Source organism: Sceloporus occidentalis, unplaced genomic scaffold (genome assembly GCF_023333645.1).
Source record: "Sceloporus occidentalis isolate IW3139 unplaced genomic scaffold, rSceOcc1.0.p SCAF_8, whole genome shotgun sequence".
NCBI lineage: Eukaryota > Metazoa > Chordata > Lepidosauria > Squamata > Phrynosomatidae > Sceloporus > Sceloporus occidentalis.
Genome location: NW_028316988.1, coordinates 22837819 through 22857500, shown reverse-complemented (window position 1 = coordinate 22857500; position 19682 = coordinate 22837819). Strand labels below are relative to the sequence as shown.

The 19682-nt window shown below is 50.8% G+C and overlaps 1 protein-coding gene across 2 annotated transcripts in view; it reads right to left on the bottom strand.

Annotated features, from left to right (window-relative positions):
* The window catches only part of LOC149308208 (ral guanine nucleotide dissociation stimulator-like), a 66293-nt gene extending 47564 nt beyond the window's left edge, over positions 1–18729 (bottom strand). The window contains exon 1 of one of the 2 annotated variants that reach the window (XM_089535329.1): positions 18516–18729. In XM_089535329.1, the coding sequence (XP_089391455.1) occupies positions 18516–18557 (42 nt within the window). In that variant the 5' untranslated portion in view covers positions 18558–18729. Of the gene's footprint in view, positions 1–6239; positions 6374–18515 lie in introns of those variants that run through there. The other variant, XM_089535328.1, reaches the window with a different exon arrangement.
* Positions 18730–19682: the final 953 nt, after the last annotated feature.

Below are 19682 nucleotides of genomic sequence, written 5' to 3'. Positions count from 1 at the left end.
CCACTCACAACTCAACTCCAGCCTTCCTCCAAGCTACACTCACCAAACTGGGAAAGAGTACAACTCCCAGGCCATTTTGTTTCCAATTACCGTGTACGGATAGGAGAGCTGGACAGTGAAGGAAGCAGACAGAAATAAAATAAACTCATTTGAAATGTGGTGCTGGAGAAGAGTACTTGGGATACTATGGACAGCCAAGAAGACAAACAAATGGGTTCTTGAACAGATCAGAGCAGGGCTCTCCTTGGAAGCTATGATGATCAAGTTGAAACTATTGTACTAAGGCATGGATCACTAGAAAAAACAATAGGAAAGGTGGAGGGTAGAAGAAAGAGAGGAAGACCACACACCAGATGGAGAGACTCAAGGGCAAGGGCTAGCAGGATCTGGGCAGGGCAGTGGAAGATAGGGATCCTTGGAGACGTCTCATCCATGGGGTTGCCATGAGTCGGAACCAACTCAAGGGCAGCTAATAAGAAAAACAATGTAGTTCATCTGGTCCCGGAGACTTAAATTCATTTACATTAAGCAGGCCAGGTATTACTGAACCATGGTCCCTCCACATTCACTGGGGTTAAGGGTCAAAGACACATGTGAATGCGGAAAAACCGTGAATAAAATAATAATATTCTTTTTACCTGAGAGAACACCGCTCTAGGAATCCTCAAGTCCTCCAGCGCAACTCTATGCTCAACATCTGCCAGAAGTTTATCATAGGCCTGTTACAGACTGCCAAAATAAAGCTGCTTTGGGTCTCTTTGGAGGTACGCTGTTTAAAGGATGCATGCATCCTAAGAATCCGGAAGCTGCACCAAAGCTGCACTCCAGTGCTTAGGAATGGAGTGTGGCTTTGGCGCGACCTCCGGACTCTTAGGACCCATGCATCATTTAAATAGCATACCTCCAAAGAGACCCGAAGCAGCTTTATTTGGGCAGTCTGTAACAGGCCATAGAATCATGCTGGAGGACCTACAAATGGCTAGAGAAGTGTTTTCTCTATGAACTTCTAAGTTCTCCAGTACAATTCTATGATCAAATTCCAGCAGAATTGGTCTGGAGGACTTAGAGATTCCTAGAGAGAACATATTAATCGATTCTTCAAATAATCAAAGCCACAAAAGTAAAAGCTGCAAATGTGGAGGGCTGACTGTATTACCACTTGATTTATTCTGTGCTGCATTTTCCCTATTGTAGTTCTGCCTTTTCTCTGTCCCCTGTTAGGATTTTGCCATCTTCTCCATGCAGTGGTCTTACCATTTCCTTCTTCTTCCTTTTGCTACGGAGATACCCCCCAAAAACCCTTCTTATTGTCCTTAACTTCTCTAGCAAGCCTGATCTCAGTCTGCTCTTTCGCTTTTCTGACTTGCTTGCTCCAACATAGCATCCCTTCAAATATTTAAACAGGGCTATCATATCACCTCTTAACCTTCTTTTTTCCAGGCTAAACATACTTAGCTCCCTAAGTCTCTCCTCATAGGGCATGGTGTCTAGACCTTTCACCATTTTGGTCACCCTCCTCTGGATATGCTCCAGCTTCTCAACATCCTCCCTGAAGCCACAGGGCCAATCACAGGCGATGTTCGTTCATGGAATCTGCTCATGTGGTCGCACCAATACATTTGCCACAGTCGCCAACCCCACACCAGACACACACACACACACACACGGGGATGCAGCCGGCAGGGGTTCCACCCAACATATTTATTCTGGGGTTATCTCCAAACAACAACCAGGGTCTGGTGGCAAGAGGCTGTTTACAGCCCAGGATGCTGTTGCACCAGGGTTTACTCTTCAAAAGACAGGCATGGAACTGAGCTGTGCTTCCGATACTTGGTGGGAAAACATCTTGCCTGTGCAAAGTATCCAAAGGCTGTTTCAGAATAAAATGATGAATAGGAATCCAGTAGCTCCACTGAGACTCAACAAGAAAAATAAACCCTCTAGCGTCAGCATAGTCTCAAAGTCGTTACAGGATTCCTTTATATCTTTTCGCCTGTGCTAACATGGAGTGGTTGGTGCACACATCCTAGTGCTAGCCTTGAGCCAAAGGACTGCCAGTTCAGAAAGGGCCTCATAGTCATCCAATGGAAAACAAAGACAGACAAAAAGTCTGGTCACCCACCAGCAATTCTCACTCATCCCAGGTGAGTAGTCCTTCAGAAAAGCTGGGGCTACTGGTTGGTGTTCACTGGCCTCAAGCAACTCCTGTAAAAGCAACCGGGGCTAGTCAGAGGGCAGGCAGGAAGGAAAGGGGAGGGAGGGAAGGATTCATGCCCATGAGTCTAAAAGGTTCCAGGAACTGGGCAGGATGACTTGCAGGTGAGTCAGCTGCTGGCCCAGACTTCTCTGCCAAGTCAGCAGCCAGGCAGGCTGGCATCCCTAAGATATGCAGAGACTTCACTGGTGTCTTCCCTCCCTCCTCTTTCCTTTTCCCAGCTGGGGAGCCACTTAGAGCTTCCTGCAGCCCACCAAGGAAGTCCTCCTGCCCTACAACACTCATCCCATTCCCAGTATGGACTGGTTTGGTTGTTGCTTGTGTTCCCCTCCCCCTTTATGTTGGACTAATGTCAACACTTGAGAAGCCATCCCATAAATGGGCCGGAATCCTGGATCCAGTTTTAAGAGGAGCGTTAGAAATTGGACTTAGTGGAAGGAGATGGGGGCTGTAGCCTGGAACCCTGCTTCCCATCTCTAAGGCCGCTCCACAACAAAGGGGGCCAAATGTGCTCTCTCACTACTCCAGAGGGCCAGATTGAAGTACGCAGCAGGAGAGAGACCTGACCCAGCTTTCCTTGGCTGGGAGTTCCAGAGCCTGGGAGCAGCCACCCAGAAGGCCTCGTCTCCCATGCCATGCCCCTCATTTTTCACAAAGGGAGTCTTCAAGGTAGCTAACCAGCTTGAGATGTGTGTGTGCATGTGTGTTTATGTGCTTTCAAGTCATTTCTGACTTATAGCGGCCCTAAGACAACCCAAACACAGGGTTTTCTTGGCAAGATTTCTTCAGAGGGGGTTTGCCTTTGCCCTCCTCTGAGGCTGAGAGAAAGTGTGACTTGCCCAGTGTCACCCAGGGGGTTTCCACAGCTGAGAGGGATTCAGACCCTGGTCTCCCAGAGTCCTAGTCCAATGTTCAAACTACTATACCACACTGGCTCTTTGATCATGAGATACAGACTGAGAAGAAAAGATGGACAAGGGTGCTCACAAAAACCAGTGGTGCATCATATGCACCTCAAAGACCTGTTCTGTGCCTCCACGCAGGCTATGCCCAGGGGCACCAATCTTCCTGCCCACCACAATCTTGACTGGGATGCCTCAGGCTGGATCCCCAACTTCCAGCCTCCATCCTTCTCCGCCTGATGCTATTCAGGACTGTTTCCCACCCCATCTTCTCCATGCCATGAAAGGTTTCACTTGCCACTGCCAACCTTTTACGAGTGTGATCTGGGCTCTCTTTCTGACCATTGCAGTCCTTATGAACACAAAGAGCCCGCTGGCTTTAACACAACATCATCAATGCATCCACTTTTCATTTTAGCAGTGAGCCAAAAACCACCGCCTCACGCTCACCTCTGGCCTTTCCCAGCCTGAGAGAAGCAACAGTTCCCAGAATCCCCAACCAAGACTGCCCCCTGCCAGTTGGCAAATCCCAGGATTTTAGGAAGCGGGGGGGGGGGGGGGTCCAGACTAAGTGCCACCATTATAATGGGGCTTGGGCACGGCGGTGCAGCAGCACGCAACATTCATTTTTCTAATGGAAGGGGGGGTCCGGACCCCAAGAACCCCCCCCTCCTTGGCTACATCCCTGTAGGAATTGTAGGGAATGGAGAGCAAAACTGCAGTTAGGGGCCTGTTTGGCATCCTAAAGCCCCTGACTCTCCAGCAAGCAGAAGGGAAGTCTGGGGAGTCTGCTCTGTGCCGTATTCATATATGAACCTCGACCAAGTCTGCTCCATTCTAGTTCCACATTCATCTGCACTTAAACCAAGCTATATGGAAATTCACATTTAAATATATACTTTAAGGTGTGACTTGAAACACATTTGCTGCTTCTGAACTGAGAACCTTTCGGGAAGTGTGCGATCCACATCCCAAATGAGCAATCCACTGCTGATCTGTCTGCACCTAAGTGCAGTACACAGATCCATTAAGTTGTATCAAATTCCTCTAGCTTCCTTACACAGAACGGAGCTGCAAAAATTATTTTACTCCCTGGCGGAAGCAGTCAATAGCAACAGTTTCCATACAATGTACGGGACAACAGTACCACACACACACACACACACACACACACACACGGACCTCACCTGAAGGAAATTCTTACCTATGGAAATTCTTACCATGCGACTAAATTACCTGACAGCTCTAATGATCTGATCTCCTGACAGCAATAGCTACCCAACATCTTTAATAGCCTGATGACTCTAATGATTACATCACATGTTCCAAGACTGAATCGAGCCGATGGGAATTAATTCAGCTTTGGGCCAACTGTAGAAGCAATGTCCTATGTGGACAGTCGTCCACAGAGAAATTGAATCAGGACACAGAAAAGAGAATGGCCGTTGGACTACAAACCCCAGAATCACCCAGCTCTAGGTCAAAGGAAAACAGTGCTCTAATTAATGGAAATAGAGAAAGCCATGCAACAAAAGGACTGCAGCCCAAAAGTACTCAACAAAGGTTGCTCTTCCTCCTGGAGAGAAGCGACTATTGGGATGCGATTCATGGTTCTGCTATCAGTACTTGAATGGTGGAATAGGGAGCTCACTTATCAAATTTACAGATGACACCAAATGGCACCTGAGCCAGCGTAGTGTGATGGTTTGAGCTTTGGACGATGACTCCGTAGAGCAGGTTTCAAATCCCTGACCAGCCATGGAAACCCACTGGGTGACCCTGGCCAAGTCACACTCTCTCAGCCTCACAAAAGGCAAAGACAACCGCCCCCGAACAAATCATGATAGGGCCGTCTTAGGTTGCCCAATGTCAGAAACAACTCAAAGGCATTAAGATCTAATAGCTCAGATGAGGAAAAACAAACAAACAGAATTCAAAATGACTTTAAGAGATTGGAGAGCTGGGCCAAAACTAACAAAATGAAGTTCAACAGGGATGAATGTAAGGTATTGCATCTAGGCACAAATACGGGACGGAGAACACCTGGCATGAAAGCAATGCATGCAACAAGGATCTACAGTCCTTAATAGACCACAAGCGAAGCACACATCAACAATGCTGATTAAAAAAACCTAAATCATAGAATCCTAGAATTGGAAGAGACGGCAAGGGCCCTGATCCAGTCCAACCCCATTCTGCCATGCAGGAACTCTCAGTCAAAGCATCCCCATTGGCAGGTGGCCATCCAGCTTCTGTTTAAAGACCTCCAAAGGAGGAGACTCCACTACACTCTGAGGAAGGAGTTTCTTCCACTGTCAAACAGCCCTTACTCTCAGGAAGTTCTTCCTAATGTTGAGCTGGAATCTCTTTTCCTGCAATTTGCATCTATTGTTCTGCGTTCTAGTCTCTGGAGCAGCAGAAAACAAGCTTGCTCCCTCCTCAGTATGACATCCCTTCAAGTATTGAAACAGGGCTATCACATCACCTCTTAACCTTTTCTTCTCCAGGCTAAACATCCCCAGCTCCCTAAGTCGTTCCTCATAGGGCTTCATGGTTTCCAGACCCTTCCCTATTTTAGTCGCCTTCCTTTGGACACATGGCTCCAGTTTCTCAGTGTCCTTTCTGAATTGTGGTGCCCAGAACTGAACACAGTCTTATTCCAGGTGGGACCTGACCAAAGCAGAATAGAGTGGCACTATTACTTCCCTTGATCTGGACACTAGACTTCTATTAATGCAGCCTAGAATGGCATTGGCCTTTTTAGCTGCCGCATGGCACTGTTGACTCATGTCCAACTTGTGCGGAGCTCTGCTCTGGACCCCACAACCAACCCCAACTCCCAGAATCCCATAGCCTTGAGCCAGGGCAGTTAAAGCGGGGCCAAGCCGGGTTCTTTCTGGGGCGTGGATGCAGGGCAAGAGAGGCTGGGGAGCCTGGGCTGCTCTTCCTCCTCCTCCTCCTCCGGAGGCTGCCCCTTCGAAGTCTGGAGCCCAGAGAAGGAGCTCTGGGCCAGGATCCCCGACCGAAGGGGGCAGCGGGCGGGGAAAAGCGCTGGCCGGGGCGCCCCAAGGGAGAGGGATCCCCGGGGCTCCCTGAGCGAGCCAGGGCCCTTCTGCACTGACCTCCTCGTCGTCCTGGTCCTGGTGCTGGAGGCTGAGCGGGAGGTCGAGCATGCACATCTGGACCGGCTGCGCCAGCGCCTTCTGCAGGCTGAACAAAGGCTTCGGCTCCATGCTCCTCTCCGGCGGCGCCCAGCCCCGACAAGGCGGCGGGAGAGGGCTCCCTCCTGGTCCCCGCCTGCTCCCCCCGGGTCCCCTCGGGGAGGGGGCTGCGGCTGGAGGAGGAGGAGGAGGATCCCCGCAGTGGCCCCCTGCCTCCGCCGCCGCCGCCTCCCGGGCTGCAGGAAGAGAGAGAGGCAGGAAGGAAGGGGCCGAGGGGAGGGGCGCTGGCTCCGCAGAGCCCCTTCCTCCTCGATGGAAGCCCCCTCTCCTCCCTCCCCCTGAAGAGCAGGGCAGCCAGCCTTCAAGCCTCGACGGGGCGGGGACTCACCTGGGCACCCCGCGGGGAAGCCCCAGAGAAGAGACTCCGTCTGTCCGTCTGTCCGTCAATCCATCCATCCATCCATCCATCCATCCATCCATCCATCCATCCATCCATCTGTGTGCTATTCCCCCCTGCAATGCCAGCAGCGAAGGCAGGTGGAGGCCCGCTGCCCTCCTCCTTGACAGCAGCCCTGCAGAGCAGGATCTAGCCCTGTGGCCTGTCTTGGCCACCTTTCCTCCGGCAGAAGCCCAGCACTGCAGGCATTCAGCGGGCAGCGCCCCCAAAGCTGAACCCCCCTCCCCCCCCCCCCCCGTAGCAAAGGCATCCTCGGTGAATTTCGACAGGAGACGGAACTGCTGCAACCAGAAAGGCCCCGGAAAGCAGCGTCGTGTTTAAATATTTGAAGGGGTGCCATATTGAGGAGGGAGCAAGCTTGTTTTCTGCTGCTCCAGAGAACAGGACTCGGAGCAATGGATGCAAGCTCCAGGAAAAGAGATTCCAGCTCAACGTTAGGAGAAACTTCCTGAGAGTAAGGGCTGTTTGGCAGTGGAACAAACTCCTTCCTCAGAGTGTAGTGGAGTCTCCTTCTTTGGAGGTCTTTAAAGCAGAGGCTGGATGGCCATCTGTCAATGGGGATGCTTTGACAGAGAGTTCCTGCATGGCAGAAGGGGGTTGGACTGGATGGCCCTTGGGGTCTCTTCCAACTCTAGGATTCTATGACCAAGCTGGGCACCCCTATGCCAGGCCCAGGAGAGCATGCCTAACATGCCCAGCTATGCGCCACACAGCCTCTCCTGTGCCACCCCTCTGCTCTGACCACTAGCCACATCTCCCCCAGCCACCCCCAACCACAGCCCAAATGCCCCATCCTTGCCATTCCAGCCACAAATGTCTTGCACTGGTACCCACAGTCAGTTTCCTCCCTAGGCTTCATAGAGCCACCAAGAGGATGGGCATCAAAGGCCTCAGCCCTCCAAAGTCCAGATCATGAAAGAACCCTCCCCAGAAGCCACTGAGAGGAAGGAAGACTCCAGCTGCCCAATTGTCCAGATCCCTAAACGTCCCACAGAGAAGCGGAAGCCCCTTCTGGGACACATCCAGGAACCAAGCAGGGACTAACCTGTCTCCAGCAAGGCAGAACCAGCAAAACAAGGGGGCATGAGTGTTTGTGGGGTGTTATTTGCCTTCAAGTAATTTCCAGCCTATGATGACCCAAAGGTTTGCTTGGCAAGTGTCTTCAGAGGAGGTTTGCCATTGCCATCCTCTGAGCCTGAGATAATGTGACTTGTCCAAGGCGGGTTTCCTTGGCCAAGCCTGGCTCTCCAGAGTCAGAGTCCAATGCTCAAACCACTACATGTTGGGTGTGTGTGTGTGTGTGTGTGTGTGTGTGTGTGTGTAAACTTTCTTCTCCCCCACTGTGCACCACTGGACTATGGAGCAGCCAATGAGAAAGTGGGCAGGACCCCTCTGCCTTCTTTAAGAATTATGGTGTCAAAGAGAAGATTTCAGCAGCCATGGTTTGGAGGCTGGAAAATGAGATATGAGGGGTACTGTGACAAATAAAATCACACACACACACACACAGAGAGAAAAAAACCCAGAGTGGTTAGGAATTCATACACCCGAGTCTTGTTGGATGGCAACTCCCATCAGCCCTCAATAGGACAGCCAGTAGCAGAGACATAGATTCCCCCTCCTATGTTCCCAAATCTGCATGAACCACAACTTGCCAATAGACTTTGGAATTAGAAGGAAAGTCCTTTTGTCACCAGGGACACATGTATGATTTGCACAGCAATTCTTGTGGTGATGAGTGCCAGAGGCTTGGTGTGGACTGTAACACTCCATGCACAACACCTTGCTGGCCTCAGGACCACCTTCCTTCAAATCCAACTTTTATCCATTCTCCACACTGTGTGGCTTTCCTCCAGTGCCATGCGTATGCAACTGCAGCACTGGCACACCCATGCCACAGGGAAAGATTCTCCTGGTGCCAGGGATGATCCATGACAGACAAGGGGCCGTGGGCTGCTGCTGAAGGTGGCACAAGGATCTCCAAGATCATTGGAGGCTCCCACATCTGAAGATGGAAGAGTAAAGCTGCTGCTGCAGAACAGCTTACAATGAAATACTCCACACCAAAGGGGACTGTGAGACAGGCAGCCTCTCTTCCTCTCAAGCACATACCGTCTCAGGTGGCTGCGTGTTTTTGCCACAGCTATATCAGCCATGCAGAGAAGGCTCCTTGTAAGAATTAGTTCTCACTGCGGGACAAACAACACCAAAGAGAACTCCCCAAATACATACAACTTGCTTGCACACTCAGGGACATGCGTGAACTGGCTTTTTTTTTGGGGGGGGGGGCACCCAGGGAAATCTGCAGAGGACTGAACACACTGACATGCTTACATCTTGCACTCTCCAAAGCAGCATAGGAAAATCTCTGGATTTTCAAGTAGGTCTCTAAAAAGGGGCAGCCTAATGTAGAAACAGAATGGGGCAAACACTGGGAAACTGATAATTTTGTCTCTTCCTCACTAGACAGTCTCTTCACCTTGAAGCATGCACATCTGGACCCCACCCCATGGACTGGAGGTCCACTTCCCCAAAAGGACATGCATGCCAAATCAATCTGCAATCCAGACCTTAGAAACTAGATACTGTACTGGCCTCTTTGTAGATACAGAGCATCAATTAGTAACGTAAAACAAACAGAGAAGCTGTGAACAGCACTTCTTGGGGGATTAGTGCTTTTCCTTCAAGCACCCAAATGGCCCGCTGATGTCAGTTCAACAACAATGCCAACCAACTCCGTTCCAAGAGGAAAATCAGGGTTTTCCCATCCCTCTCCAGCCTTTATGCAGGTACCGAGGTCTGTTTCTATAGAGACAGACGGATGCGAGGTTGCCATGCCTACAAAGCACACAATGGGGTAGGATACGGCTTCACGGCGTTTGCAAGGGGAAATCACCAGGGAAGCATCTAGAGAGACTGACAACACACAACCCCTGAATCATGACCTGGTGGCTGTTAGGAATGTAAATGAGAGACAGGGAAGCATCCTTGCTTCATGCCTCTTCTTAATGTCACCTTACCAGGCTAATCGGCTGTGTCAATTAACATATTAATCAACTAAGGTATAAAAGCTGGACCTTTTCCACAGACAGGCGGTGAAGAAAATCAAAGATGAGAGACCAGCCGCCATGGGCCCTAGACAACCCCATCAGACAAATTAGGGTTCATCCAGAATGTCAGGTACCCATTCAGAAGGAAAATGTCAAGATAGGCTTACTGTTGAAAACAAAAATAATGTTTGACCCAAATAACAAGAGCATTGGAATACCTTGGATCAAACCATACCTTGGGTCAAACATTGATCTGAATGGTGATTGCAGTCAGGAAATAAGAAGAAGGCTAAGATTGGGAAGAGCAGGTATGACAGAACTGAATAAGATCATAAAGTGTAAAGGCATAACTCTGCAGAGTAAAGTGAGGATAGTCCAAGCCATTGTAGTCCCCATCAACATGTATGGATGTGAATCTGATCTGGGAGGAGAGCCAGATCCTCTGGAAGGACTCCAGGAGGTGCCTCCCATAAAGAACAACCCCAGCCTGCATCCTCCTGTGACCTTGAAGGAGTCCAGCAGAGAGAGCCCTCTGCCCCTGTGCCAGGCATGCCCTCGGATTGCCCACAAAACCTGGGGCAGCCTGCCAGGTTCACTCCCACCCCTTCTCCAACTCAGAGCCAGAAAGGAGGACACATGTCGGAGGGTGCTCTTCTTTCTCAGGATAGAATGGAGGTGGCAGGGAGAGCCAGCCCCACTGAAAGGCAGCAGAGGCCAAGGGACAGAGAGCAGAGCTGTGAGTGCAGGGCACCTGGACACTCACCACTGCCATCATGGGCACCTCACTACTGTCAGGGGTGAAGGAAAAGATATCTGCTCATCTGAAGAGGAGGATTAGGAGGAGGCACTATCTTTTCCTTCTCGTCAGCGGGAAAATGTTGGGCCCACCTGTGGCTCTTGGGCACCTAATCTATTAATTTGCTGAAATAAGACATTACAAAACAAAGAGAGTGGTTCTCTTGAGTCTTGACCTCAGTTCAGCTGCTGAGCACAACTAGGCACAGCTCACATGTGCATTTTGCTTTGAGACAGGCATGAGTCGGACCTAAGAGCCCTGTCAGGGTGGCCCAAGGCATGGGAAGATAGCCCAGCAGCGCTGCCAGGGAGACGGAGAACCACCTCCTCTCCCTTCCATTTATCTTGCTAGGGGTTGCCAATGTTTAAAACCCCAAACTCCTCTGGGAAAGGGACTGGCCTCCCCCCACCCCACATACAGCCATATTACTTTTAAAAGGCCATTGATTTAAGGAGGAGTTTGATATGTGCCATATGGCCTGTTAATGCAACATCACTAGTATGAGTATATGTCGGTCTTTCCAAATACAGCAGTCTCAAGGCAACACAGCTCCCAAACACAGAGTACATCAGATGAGTTGTATTCCTCCTCCTCCTCCTCCTCCTCCTCCTCCGTTTTGTGAACACCAAACAAATCAGTAAAACATTCCTCAAAATGCCCCTGGGTGGGACAAGCTAACATTTCTTTTCACAGCTGCATACACCTCAGATCCTGAGTTCCCCCCACAACACACATATGCATTGCAGCAGAGCTTAAAGTCAAATCTGGCATGCCAAAGGTGCCCCTCCCACGACAGTGATGCCACCGAAGGGTTTCCTCAGCACAATGCTCCGCACATGATTTTGCTGGGACTTCCTCCGCTTCCAATGCGCTCTGGGTCTTTGTCAGCACTAGCCATGAGCGTGGCCAGACATCCACTCTGAGAAGGGGGTTGTTGCTACGAGGCTGAGCCAGGGGGCCACATCTCCCCTCACAAACCCCTTCCTTCCCATGGCCACAGCAGCTGCTGCCTCATCGCCAACCCTTATTTGCCCAGCCTGTCTGAGATTGGGAACTCAATTGGGGCTGGCACCAGATGGAGGCCTGAGGCCTGAAGGCTGGCTGAGTGGAGGCTCTTGGCTCTGGCACATTCCTCCCTCACAGAGCCAGCCTTACTGCCCTATGGCAGGGATCGGACACCACTGCACAAAAGTGGGAACTCCCCTCCTAAGTGCCCAATCACCTTAGTGCATGGCATCCTGTGCCCCATGAGAAGTACTAAGAGTCTCCTGTGGAAATACAGCAGGGAGGACACACCTTCCTAATGCTGGCCTGGGCCCCCACAGTGACATGTGCCCCCACAATCAGACTGTAATGGCCTTCTGCAGGCAACCACCAGTCCAAAGCCTCTAAAAGAGTAACTGAGCCGTCCCAGCTGGAGAAAGGGGAGGAGAGAGGTGGGAGGTTGCTCACTTCTGGTGCCAGCAATGGCTTTAAACACCCACCCATCCACCCCACCGCCAGCGCAATGGCCTACCTGCTGCCCTTGACTGATGGGGAGAATGGAGGCTGTCCCTCTCCTCACAGCCTCAGGAAACAATCCTTTTGTGAGGGAAGGACGGACGTGCAGCTTGGGTCCTGTGGACCTCTCAGGAAATGCTGGGGCATTCCAGGAATAATCCCAAGGCATCTCACTTCCAAGGACAAACAAGCTCTGCCCAGACAGCCCCCCTGCCCCAAATCTGACCACCTTCCTTAGGGACATCACAGGCAGAGGTATCTCTTCTTTTCCCCTTACGGAGAGGCTCCCTAATAGGGAGCTCTGGCCCTTGTCGGGGATATTTTCGTTCTTCGAGGGAAGGAGCGCACATTCCTCATGGCTGCTCCTTCCAAAACAATGAGTAACAGTCCTTCCCTGCCTGCTTTGCTGCTGAGCTCACGCTCCCACCTCACCTGGCACCAAGTGTGCTCAGCACCTCCCGCCCCCTCACCTGGAGCACCCAGGCAGACCAGGGAGTGGCTGGGGCGCCCAGAAGGTGCTGACGCAGCCGCCAACACCACCAAGACCGCTGTTTATCCAGACAACAGGGCAGCAACCAGCAAGCAGCTTTGTTCAAACTCTCCAGCTGAAACCCCCCAACAAGAAATGCAAGAGTCAACCATGGCAGGCAGTGCAGTGGTGCATGTATGTGCTTACATGTGAGTCAAATGTTCAGTGTAGTGACTGATACCTTTGCTTTGATATAAAGGCTTGTTTAACCAAAGGCCTTTCCAGATTGTTACAATTGCTTAAGGCAAACCAAATTCACATTCATTCCATCTGCCTCATACTTCCTAGCTCTCCCGTAAGAAAGGCCAGAGTCTACAACATGTTTAATGTTTTAATTTAATATGAAGTTATTCTCCTTATGTTTAAATATTTGAAAGGATGTCATATTGAGGAGGGAGCAAACTTGTTTTCTGCTGCTCCAGAGAACAGGGCCTGGAACAATAGATGCAAGGTACAGGAAAAGAGATTCCACCTCAACATTAGGAGGAACTTCCTGAGAGTAAGGGCTGTTCCACAGTGGAACAAACTCCTTCCTCGGAGTGTAGTGGAGTCTCCTTCCCTGGAAGTCTTTAAACAGAGTCTGGATGACCATCTGTTGGGTATGCTTTGATTGAGAGTTCCTGCATGGCAGAATGGGGTTGGATTGGATGGCCCTTGGGGTCTCTTCCAACTCTATGATTCTATGATACCTCACTTACTTGAACCTTCACTCTTACCATTTTAAAAACATGATTCCACACTTCCTCCCTATCAGTACTGGCCCAATCTTAGTTATTTTGCTGATTTTCTTACGATATCACAAATTATTGATACCCAATCTACATTTCTTTCTGTCTTCCTTTGTACCAAAATTTTAACTTTTTATCAATTACACCTATACTGAATAAAACTGTAAGATTCTCCTTTTATCCCTCAATCAGAATATTAAACAACCCAGATGCTCACGCTCACTATTTCACCCCACTTTCCTTTTTAAAATTTAACTACTATAAGCCATTCCTCATTAAACTTTTCAAAAGTATTATATTTTAGTAATTGTGTCCGTTAGCATCATAGAATTTCCACAGCCATTCCTCTTGCTTCGGGATATATTTTCTCTTCCATTTTTGTGGAAATATAATTCTTGCAGTTGTAATGAAATAAAACAAAATTTCCCCCCGATGTCATATTGCTATGATTTGGTCAGACCTTGCACTATATTCTTTGACTGCTTTTCCTGCAACTTTCCTCACTATTTATGCCACTCTATTGCTTCTTGAATTTTCATTTCCTCAGTAAAACAGTGTGTAATTATCTGACTCAAAATGACCCATTTTTGTTCCATTTTAGCTTGCGTACCCCCAAGTATTGCAATTTTAATATGCCCCATTTCTTGTTTTACCATGTCTAGCTTCCCTGATTCATGCTTCTCATGTTCCATGTTCTTATAATATGTATTGTACAACTTCATACTTTCCTTTTGCCTTTGAGCATGTCAACAGCTGAATATCCTTTTGGTTTGAGTCCAGTTGCATCATTAACCCCAGCGCTACTACTAGCTGTCCACTGCTCTTCCTCAATACCTTGTTGAGTGCCTTCCAACCTGGGAGTCTCATTTTCTGGCAATATATCTTGCTTCATTCTTTGAATGTCTCATCATAGGGTTTTCAAGGTAAAAGATATTCAAAAGGGTTTAACTGCGCCTCCTTCTGTGCAGCACTAACAAGCATTGGCTTTGCCACTGCCATTGTCTTTCAGAGATCCTCTGCCAGTGTTACCCCCACCACCACTGCAGCTGCCCAGTAGCTGTACAATTCAAAATAATAAAAGGTAGGCTAAAATGAATTTCAGGACCTATGGGCAGCCACCAAGAAGACCCTGCCATGTGTCCCCACCAGACTCACCTCTGATGGTGGCAGGGCAGAGGGCAACCTCTCCTGAGGAGGGTCTCTGGGCCTGGCCAGGCTCACACAGGGAGGCATAGGCTTCCTGACGGTCTGGGCCTATGCCATGTGAGACTTTATAGGCTGCTTTACAAATTCCTTCTGAAATCAGGCTACAAACAGCAGTTTACTCATCCCTAGGGGAGGCCACCTGCCTCCTGCCCTGGTTGCCAGCCCCCTTCTTGCCCAAACCCATCAGTTCATGCATCAACACAAGATAGCAAAGAGTAGGGTGTGCCTAGGCACAGGGTGCGGAGAGCCGAAGAGGAGAGCTGGCCAAGAAAGGGCCCCTTCCCAAACACACTTCTCATGTGTGGCAAAGGTGGGTGCCATGGGGCAATGTCAGCTGTATCCACACCTCCTTTCCCTCCAGCCTCTTTCCCAGGAGGAAGAGCAAGGGAGAAATTTAAAACATGGGCAGTGGGGCTTGCCAGCAGTCTGCTTATCAGCAAGGGGGAAGCAGGGAATCTCTACCTCCCACCCTGTCCTCAAACATGTCCACTGATAAAGCTAGTAGCCAAGTAGAGGCTTGGAGGAATGGAAGCTGGGAACAAATTGTGAACCTTCAAGGGCTTCAGGAGGTGATCACTACTAGTACTGGGGCCTCTTCCTACATGAGGCATTTCTAGGCAGCCATACTAATAACATAGCCTAAATATCCTCAAAGCACCACCAGATCACATCTGATTGTGAAAGCTAAGTAGGATCAGCCCTGGTTAGTACTTGGATGGGAGACTGTCAATGAATCTCAGGTGCTGTAGGCTGTATTTCAGAGAAAGGAATTGGCAAAGCCACCTCAGAATATTCCTTGCCTAAGAAAAGCCCGGGAAATATTCTTGGTGTCACTGGTAGGCCTAAATACCTCAAAGGCACAAAAACCTTTCTGATCTTCATAACATCCTAAAACAATCCTTAGCAGGTAAGTGAACCAGAGAAAAGCATCAACTTCAACTGTTGCAGAAACTCTACAAAACAGAGAGAAAGTGGGGAGGGGGCTTTAAAACCTGAATTACAGCACACCGCTGCGGGTGGTTGTGGCACAGAACCTTTCTCCTCACAAGCAGCTCAGCCTTCCAGCAGAAAAAGCAATGCTGGGCACCAAAACCCAGCCTGACGAATGGATGGCGCTTCCTTGCCAGAAACAATGGGACTCATATAGTCCAATACATAAGGAGGTTGCCCAGCTGGGGAGGGGTGCGCCAGCAATGACAGAGACCCTCAGAATCCAGGCATACTGATGTCAAAGCCTTCCTCTGCCACAAATGCACATGCACACACACATGTGCTTTGCTATGGTGCCACAACAGTTTTGTTTCACCAAAGGGGACGTAAAAACACAGAAACAATACAGCATGTGCCACTTGCTGGATGGTCAAGAGGAAGCCATGGTTTCTGGAGACAGAAATCCTGGGAGGGGGCTTTAGGCTGCATCCACACTGCAGAAATAATCTGGTTTGACACCACTTTAACTGCTGTGGCTCGATGCTATGGAATTCTGGGAATTGTAGTGATGCCACAACAAACAATTCCCATACCATTGAGCCATGGCAGTTAAAACGATGTCAAACCAGATTATCTCTGCAGTGTGGATGCTGTCTTAATCTTTCTCTCTCCCCCCCCGCCCATGTTGAGGGGGAAACGGACTCCCCAGCGGCTGGAGAATGGCAGGGAGCCCCTTCTATTTTCACACCAGGCTGAAGTTTGACAAAAATCAAAGCATCCCTTGAGGGAAATTTTTAAGCTGCCAAACCACTGCTAGCAAAAAAAGAAGACGAAAACAAGAGAAGATGAAAGAGAAAGATGGAGGCAAGCCCAGTTTTTAGGCCAGAAATTATGAACGGAGTCATTTACAGCCAGCCCACCATCTCCACAGATTCTACATCTACAGAGTCAACCAGTCACTGCTGCCACCCCCAAAATGATCTCAAAAAGCTAAACTTGCTTCTGCCATTTTATATATAAGGGACACCATTTTACTGCCCCATTGTATTTAATGGGACTTGAGCATCCATGGGGTTTGGCATGGGGGGGGGGGGCGTTCCTGAAGCCAACCTCCAGCAGGCTGAAACCAAGGGCCCCCACTGTACAACATTTCTGTATGTTAACTATTGAGCGGGCAGCCCACCGCACCCAACACCAGCCCTATTTGGAGGCCAAAGGAGGAGCCGTGGGGAAAGGCCCAAGCACAGGTTGCCTGTCTTGCACTCTGAGCATTTCCCATCCAGCCCCACTATGGACCCCTTTTGCCTCCTATTCCCTAGACAAGCTGTGCTCTCCCATACCCCAGCCCTCTTGAACCCCCTTCTTTGCCCGGGGGCTTCAATCCCAAAACTGTTAAGAGGCTGCAAGCATGAAGAGCAGAGGGTGAAACTGTGGTTTTCTTTTTCCTTGCCAGTCCACCCAGTCTTTTCCCCTGGCTTCAAGCCAAAGAGCCAGAAAACATAACCAAGTGCGTCATAAAAGACCAAAGCCATGCACCCCTTCAGGGATGCCAATGGTTCACAGCAGGCTGATGGGCAGCAACTCACCTGGCAATACCCAGACCACCAGTGGCCAGTGGGGAGGGTGGCAGGCCAGCATCTTCTGAAGTGAGCCACTGGCTCTGGAAAAGGAGGCATCTGTGGCCAAGACTGAAGAAACACACACAGAGACCCCCGAGTGCCACAGGAACAGAGGCGGGCAAGGAGTGGAGGGACTCCAGAGCCCAGAGGCCCTCCTGGTTTTCGGTCCCCTTCCACACACTGGTGCTTCCCAAAAGGAAACATACAAAAGGGAGCCCTCAAGTGATTTGACATCTATTTAACTGGCATTCAGATATAAAGTCTGGCCCAGCCCTTTCCACGGCCAGAGGCAGAAAACATCATGTCTTCTAAGAAGAAGAGGTGCAAGGGGAAAAGAAACACTCTTTCCAGCTTTGAGTCCTAGGAAACACAGGTGTCCCTCCCCTGCTATAGCATCCCCCAAAGCTAAGTGGAACCTCTAAGAACAGCAGCAGTCTATCTCTCATGATCCAGCAGCTGGGAGATGGGAGGCTGGTTGCCCTGGATGAGTTTCTCAGAACACAGTATGGGCCCTCTGGGGAAGGACTGGCCTGAACTCATAGAATCCTAGAGTTGGAAGAGACCCCAAGAAGGGCCCTGATCCAGTCCAACCCCATTCTGCCATGCAGGAACTCTCAATCAAACATTCCCGACAGATGGCCATCCAGCCTCTGTTTTAAAGTCTTCCAACTACGAGGCCTGGCTTTAATCTGACCCAGCAAGGCCATGCTCATGTTGCTCAGAGACTCAAGGCAGGAAAGCAGCCCCTGAACAGCACTGCCCTGGATTTCTTTAAGAGGAATGTCTGAGCATGTGCAGAGTGGACTTGATATAATCCCCAGAGGAAAGGGCCGTGGGGTGAGCCCCGACAAGGGAGCGTGACATGCCCTGTGGTCCTTCTCCAGGATGGCAAGAGGGCTGGAAGGAATACAAGCTTGGGCCGATGCGCAGGGACCCAGAGAAGGGGGAGAAGGAGGAGGAATGGGGACCCCCCTCAAAGCTAAGCCTCTCTCTCTCAACCATCCCCTGTCTGCCTGCCAGAGACCCTTCTGGCTGAGCTGGCTCCCCATGGGATGGCAGGCTGGCAGTCACCCCAGGGCCAGACCCCAGGTGCCCAGTGGCCTCCTCAGAGGCATGGCCTGGGAATGCCCAGTGCCCCCGGATGGCTCCTCCGTCTCTCTCCCTTTGGGTGCTGCCTCTGGAAGGCACCCCAATGCCAGGGGAGGAGGGTGGCGAGGGTGGAGTGCCCTCTTGAGCCACCCTGCTCTGTGCAAAGGTCCCCTCCTTGGGCCGCTGCCCCCGATCTCCCCCTCCACAGCCCCCCCCCCAAAAGGTAGGTCCTTCGAGGGGGAAATGTAGGACGAAGCGAAAGAGGCCGGGGGCTGGAATGGAGGACGTGTCCGGGAAAAGGAGGGCCAGGATGCGAGGGAGGCAAAGGCTTACCTGGCTCTCCAGCATCATCCTCACCATCATCTTCATCCTCATCCTCCCGGTGCTCCAGCGCTGCCTCTGCCGCCGGGGCCCCGCATCCTGACGATCCAGGGACCGAGGAGGCAGGCAGCCAGGCAGGGGCTACCGGCGCCTCCTCCGCCCGGAGAACCGCCGAGGAGCCATGGAGGGCGACCGGCCCCGAGCTCCGCCGCCTGCCCGCCCCTTTGTTCGTTCCCCGCCCGGAGCTCCTCCCTGGAGGCCCAGCCCTGCGCCACGACGAGAGGGCTCCGGGGCATGTGCAGAGGGCGCGCCAGGAGAAGGGGAAGGCCTTGCAGTCCCAGCACTCTTCCTCCTTGGCTGCATCCACACTGGAGAAATAACCCGGTTTAGCACCGCTTTTTTCTCTGGGCCCCACAACAAACTCCAACTCCCGGAATTCCATAGCCCTGATACAGACAAAGCGTTGCCAAACCGGGTTATTTCTCCAGTGTGGATGCAGCCCTTATTAGAGGACCCAGATCCGACCTGCTGGGCATCGTCCTCTGCAACAGACAGAGCCTGCAGCGCTTAGGTATTGGTTGGTGGCCTCCCATCCAAGTACTGACCAGGGCTGACCCTGCTTAGCATCCAAAACCAGGACTGGAGGCATTTGGGGCCTTAGAGAGGAGGCAGCTTTGGCACCCAAGAACGACCACCGGGCATTCCAAAAGCGGCCAAAAGTGGTTGAGACATCTCCAAGATAATCAATAATCTATAACACCAATTCCCGCCTGCCCAGCTCCTGAGCATACACAGAGTGCCCTTTCCTTTTGAGAGAGGCGGCAGGGCGTGTGTTCATCCCTTCCTTTCCAGGACATGTCCTCCCTTTGAACCAGGGTTCAAACCAAATTGTGATCCAGTTTAAGAGGTAGTGGGCAGGAGGCCTTAAACCACTACACCGCACTGGCTCCCTGACACACATCATGTAAATGCTGGGTGAAAGCATTCTCCTTGGCCTGGCCTATCTCACAGCCTTGGATTTAATGTGGGGAAGCCATAGAAAAGTGAGCCCTTGGCCTGAAGGCTGGGTTTGTGAGAGGACATATTATGGCAGGGGACCGACTTCACTGACACACACCCCATGGGCCTAACTCAGTGGAGGTGTGATGCTGCCCACCTCCCTCTCCTGCCGCCTGAGGA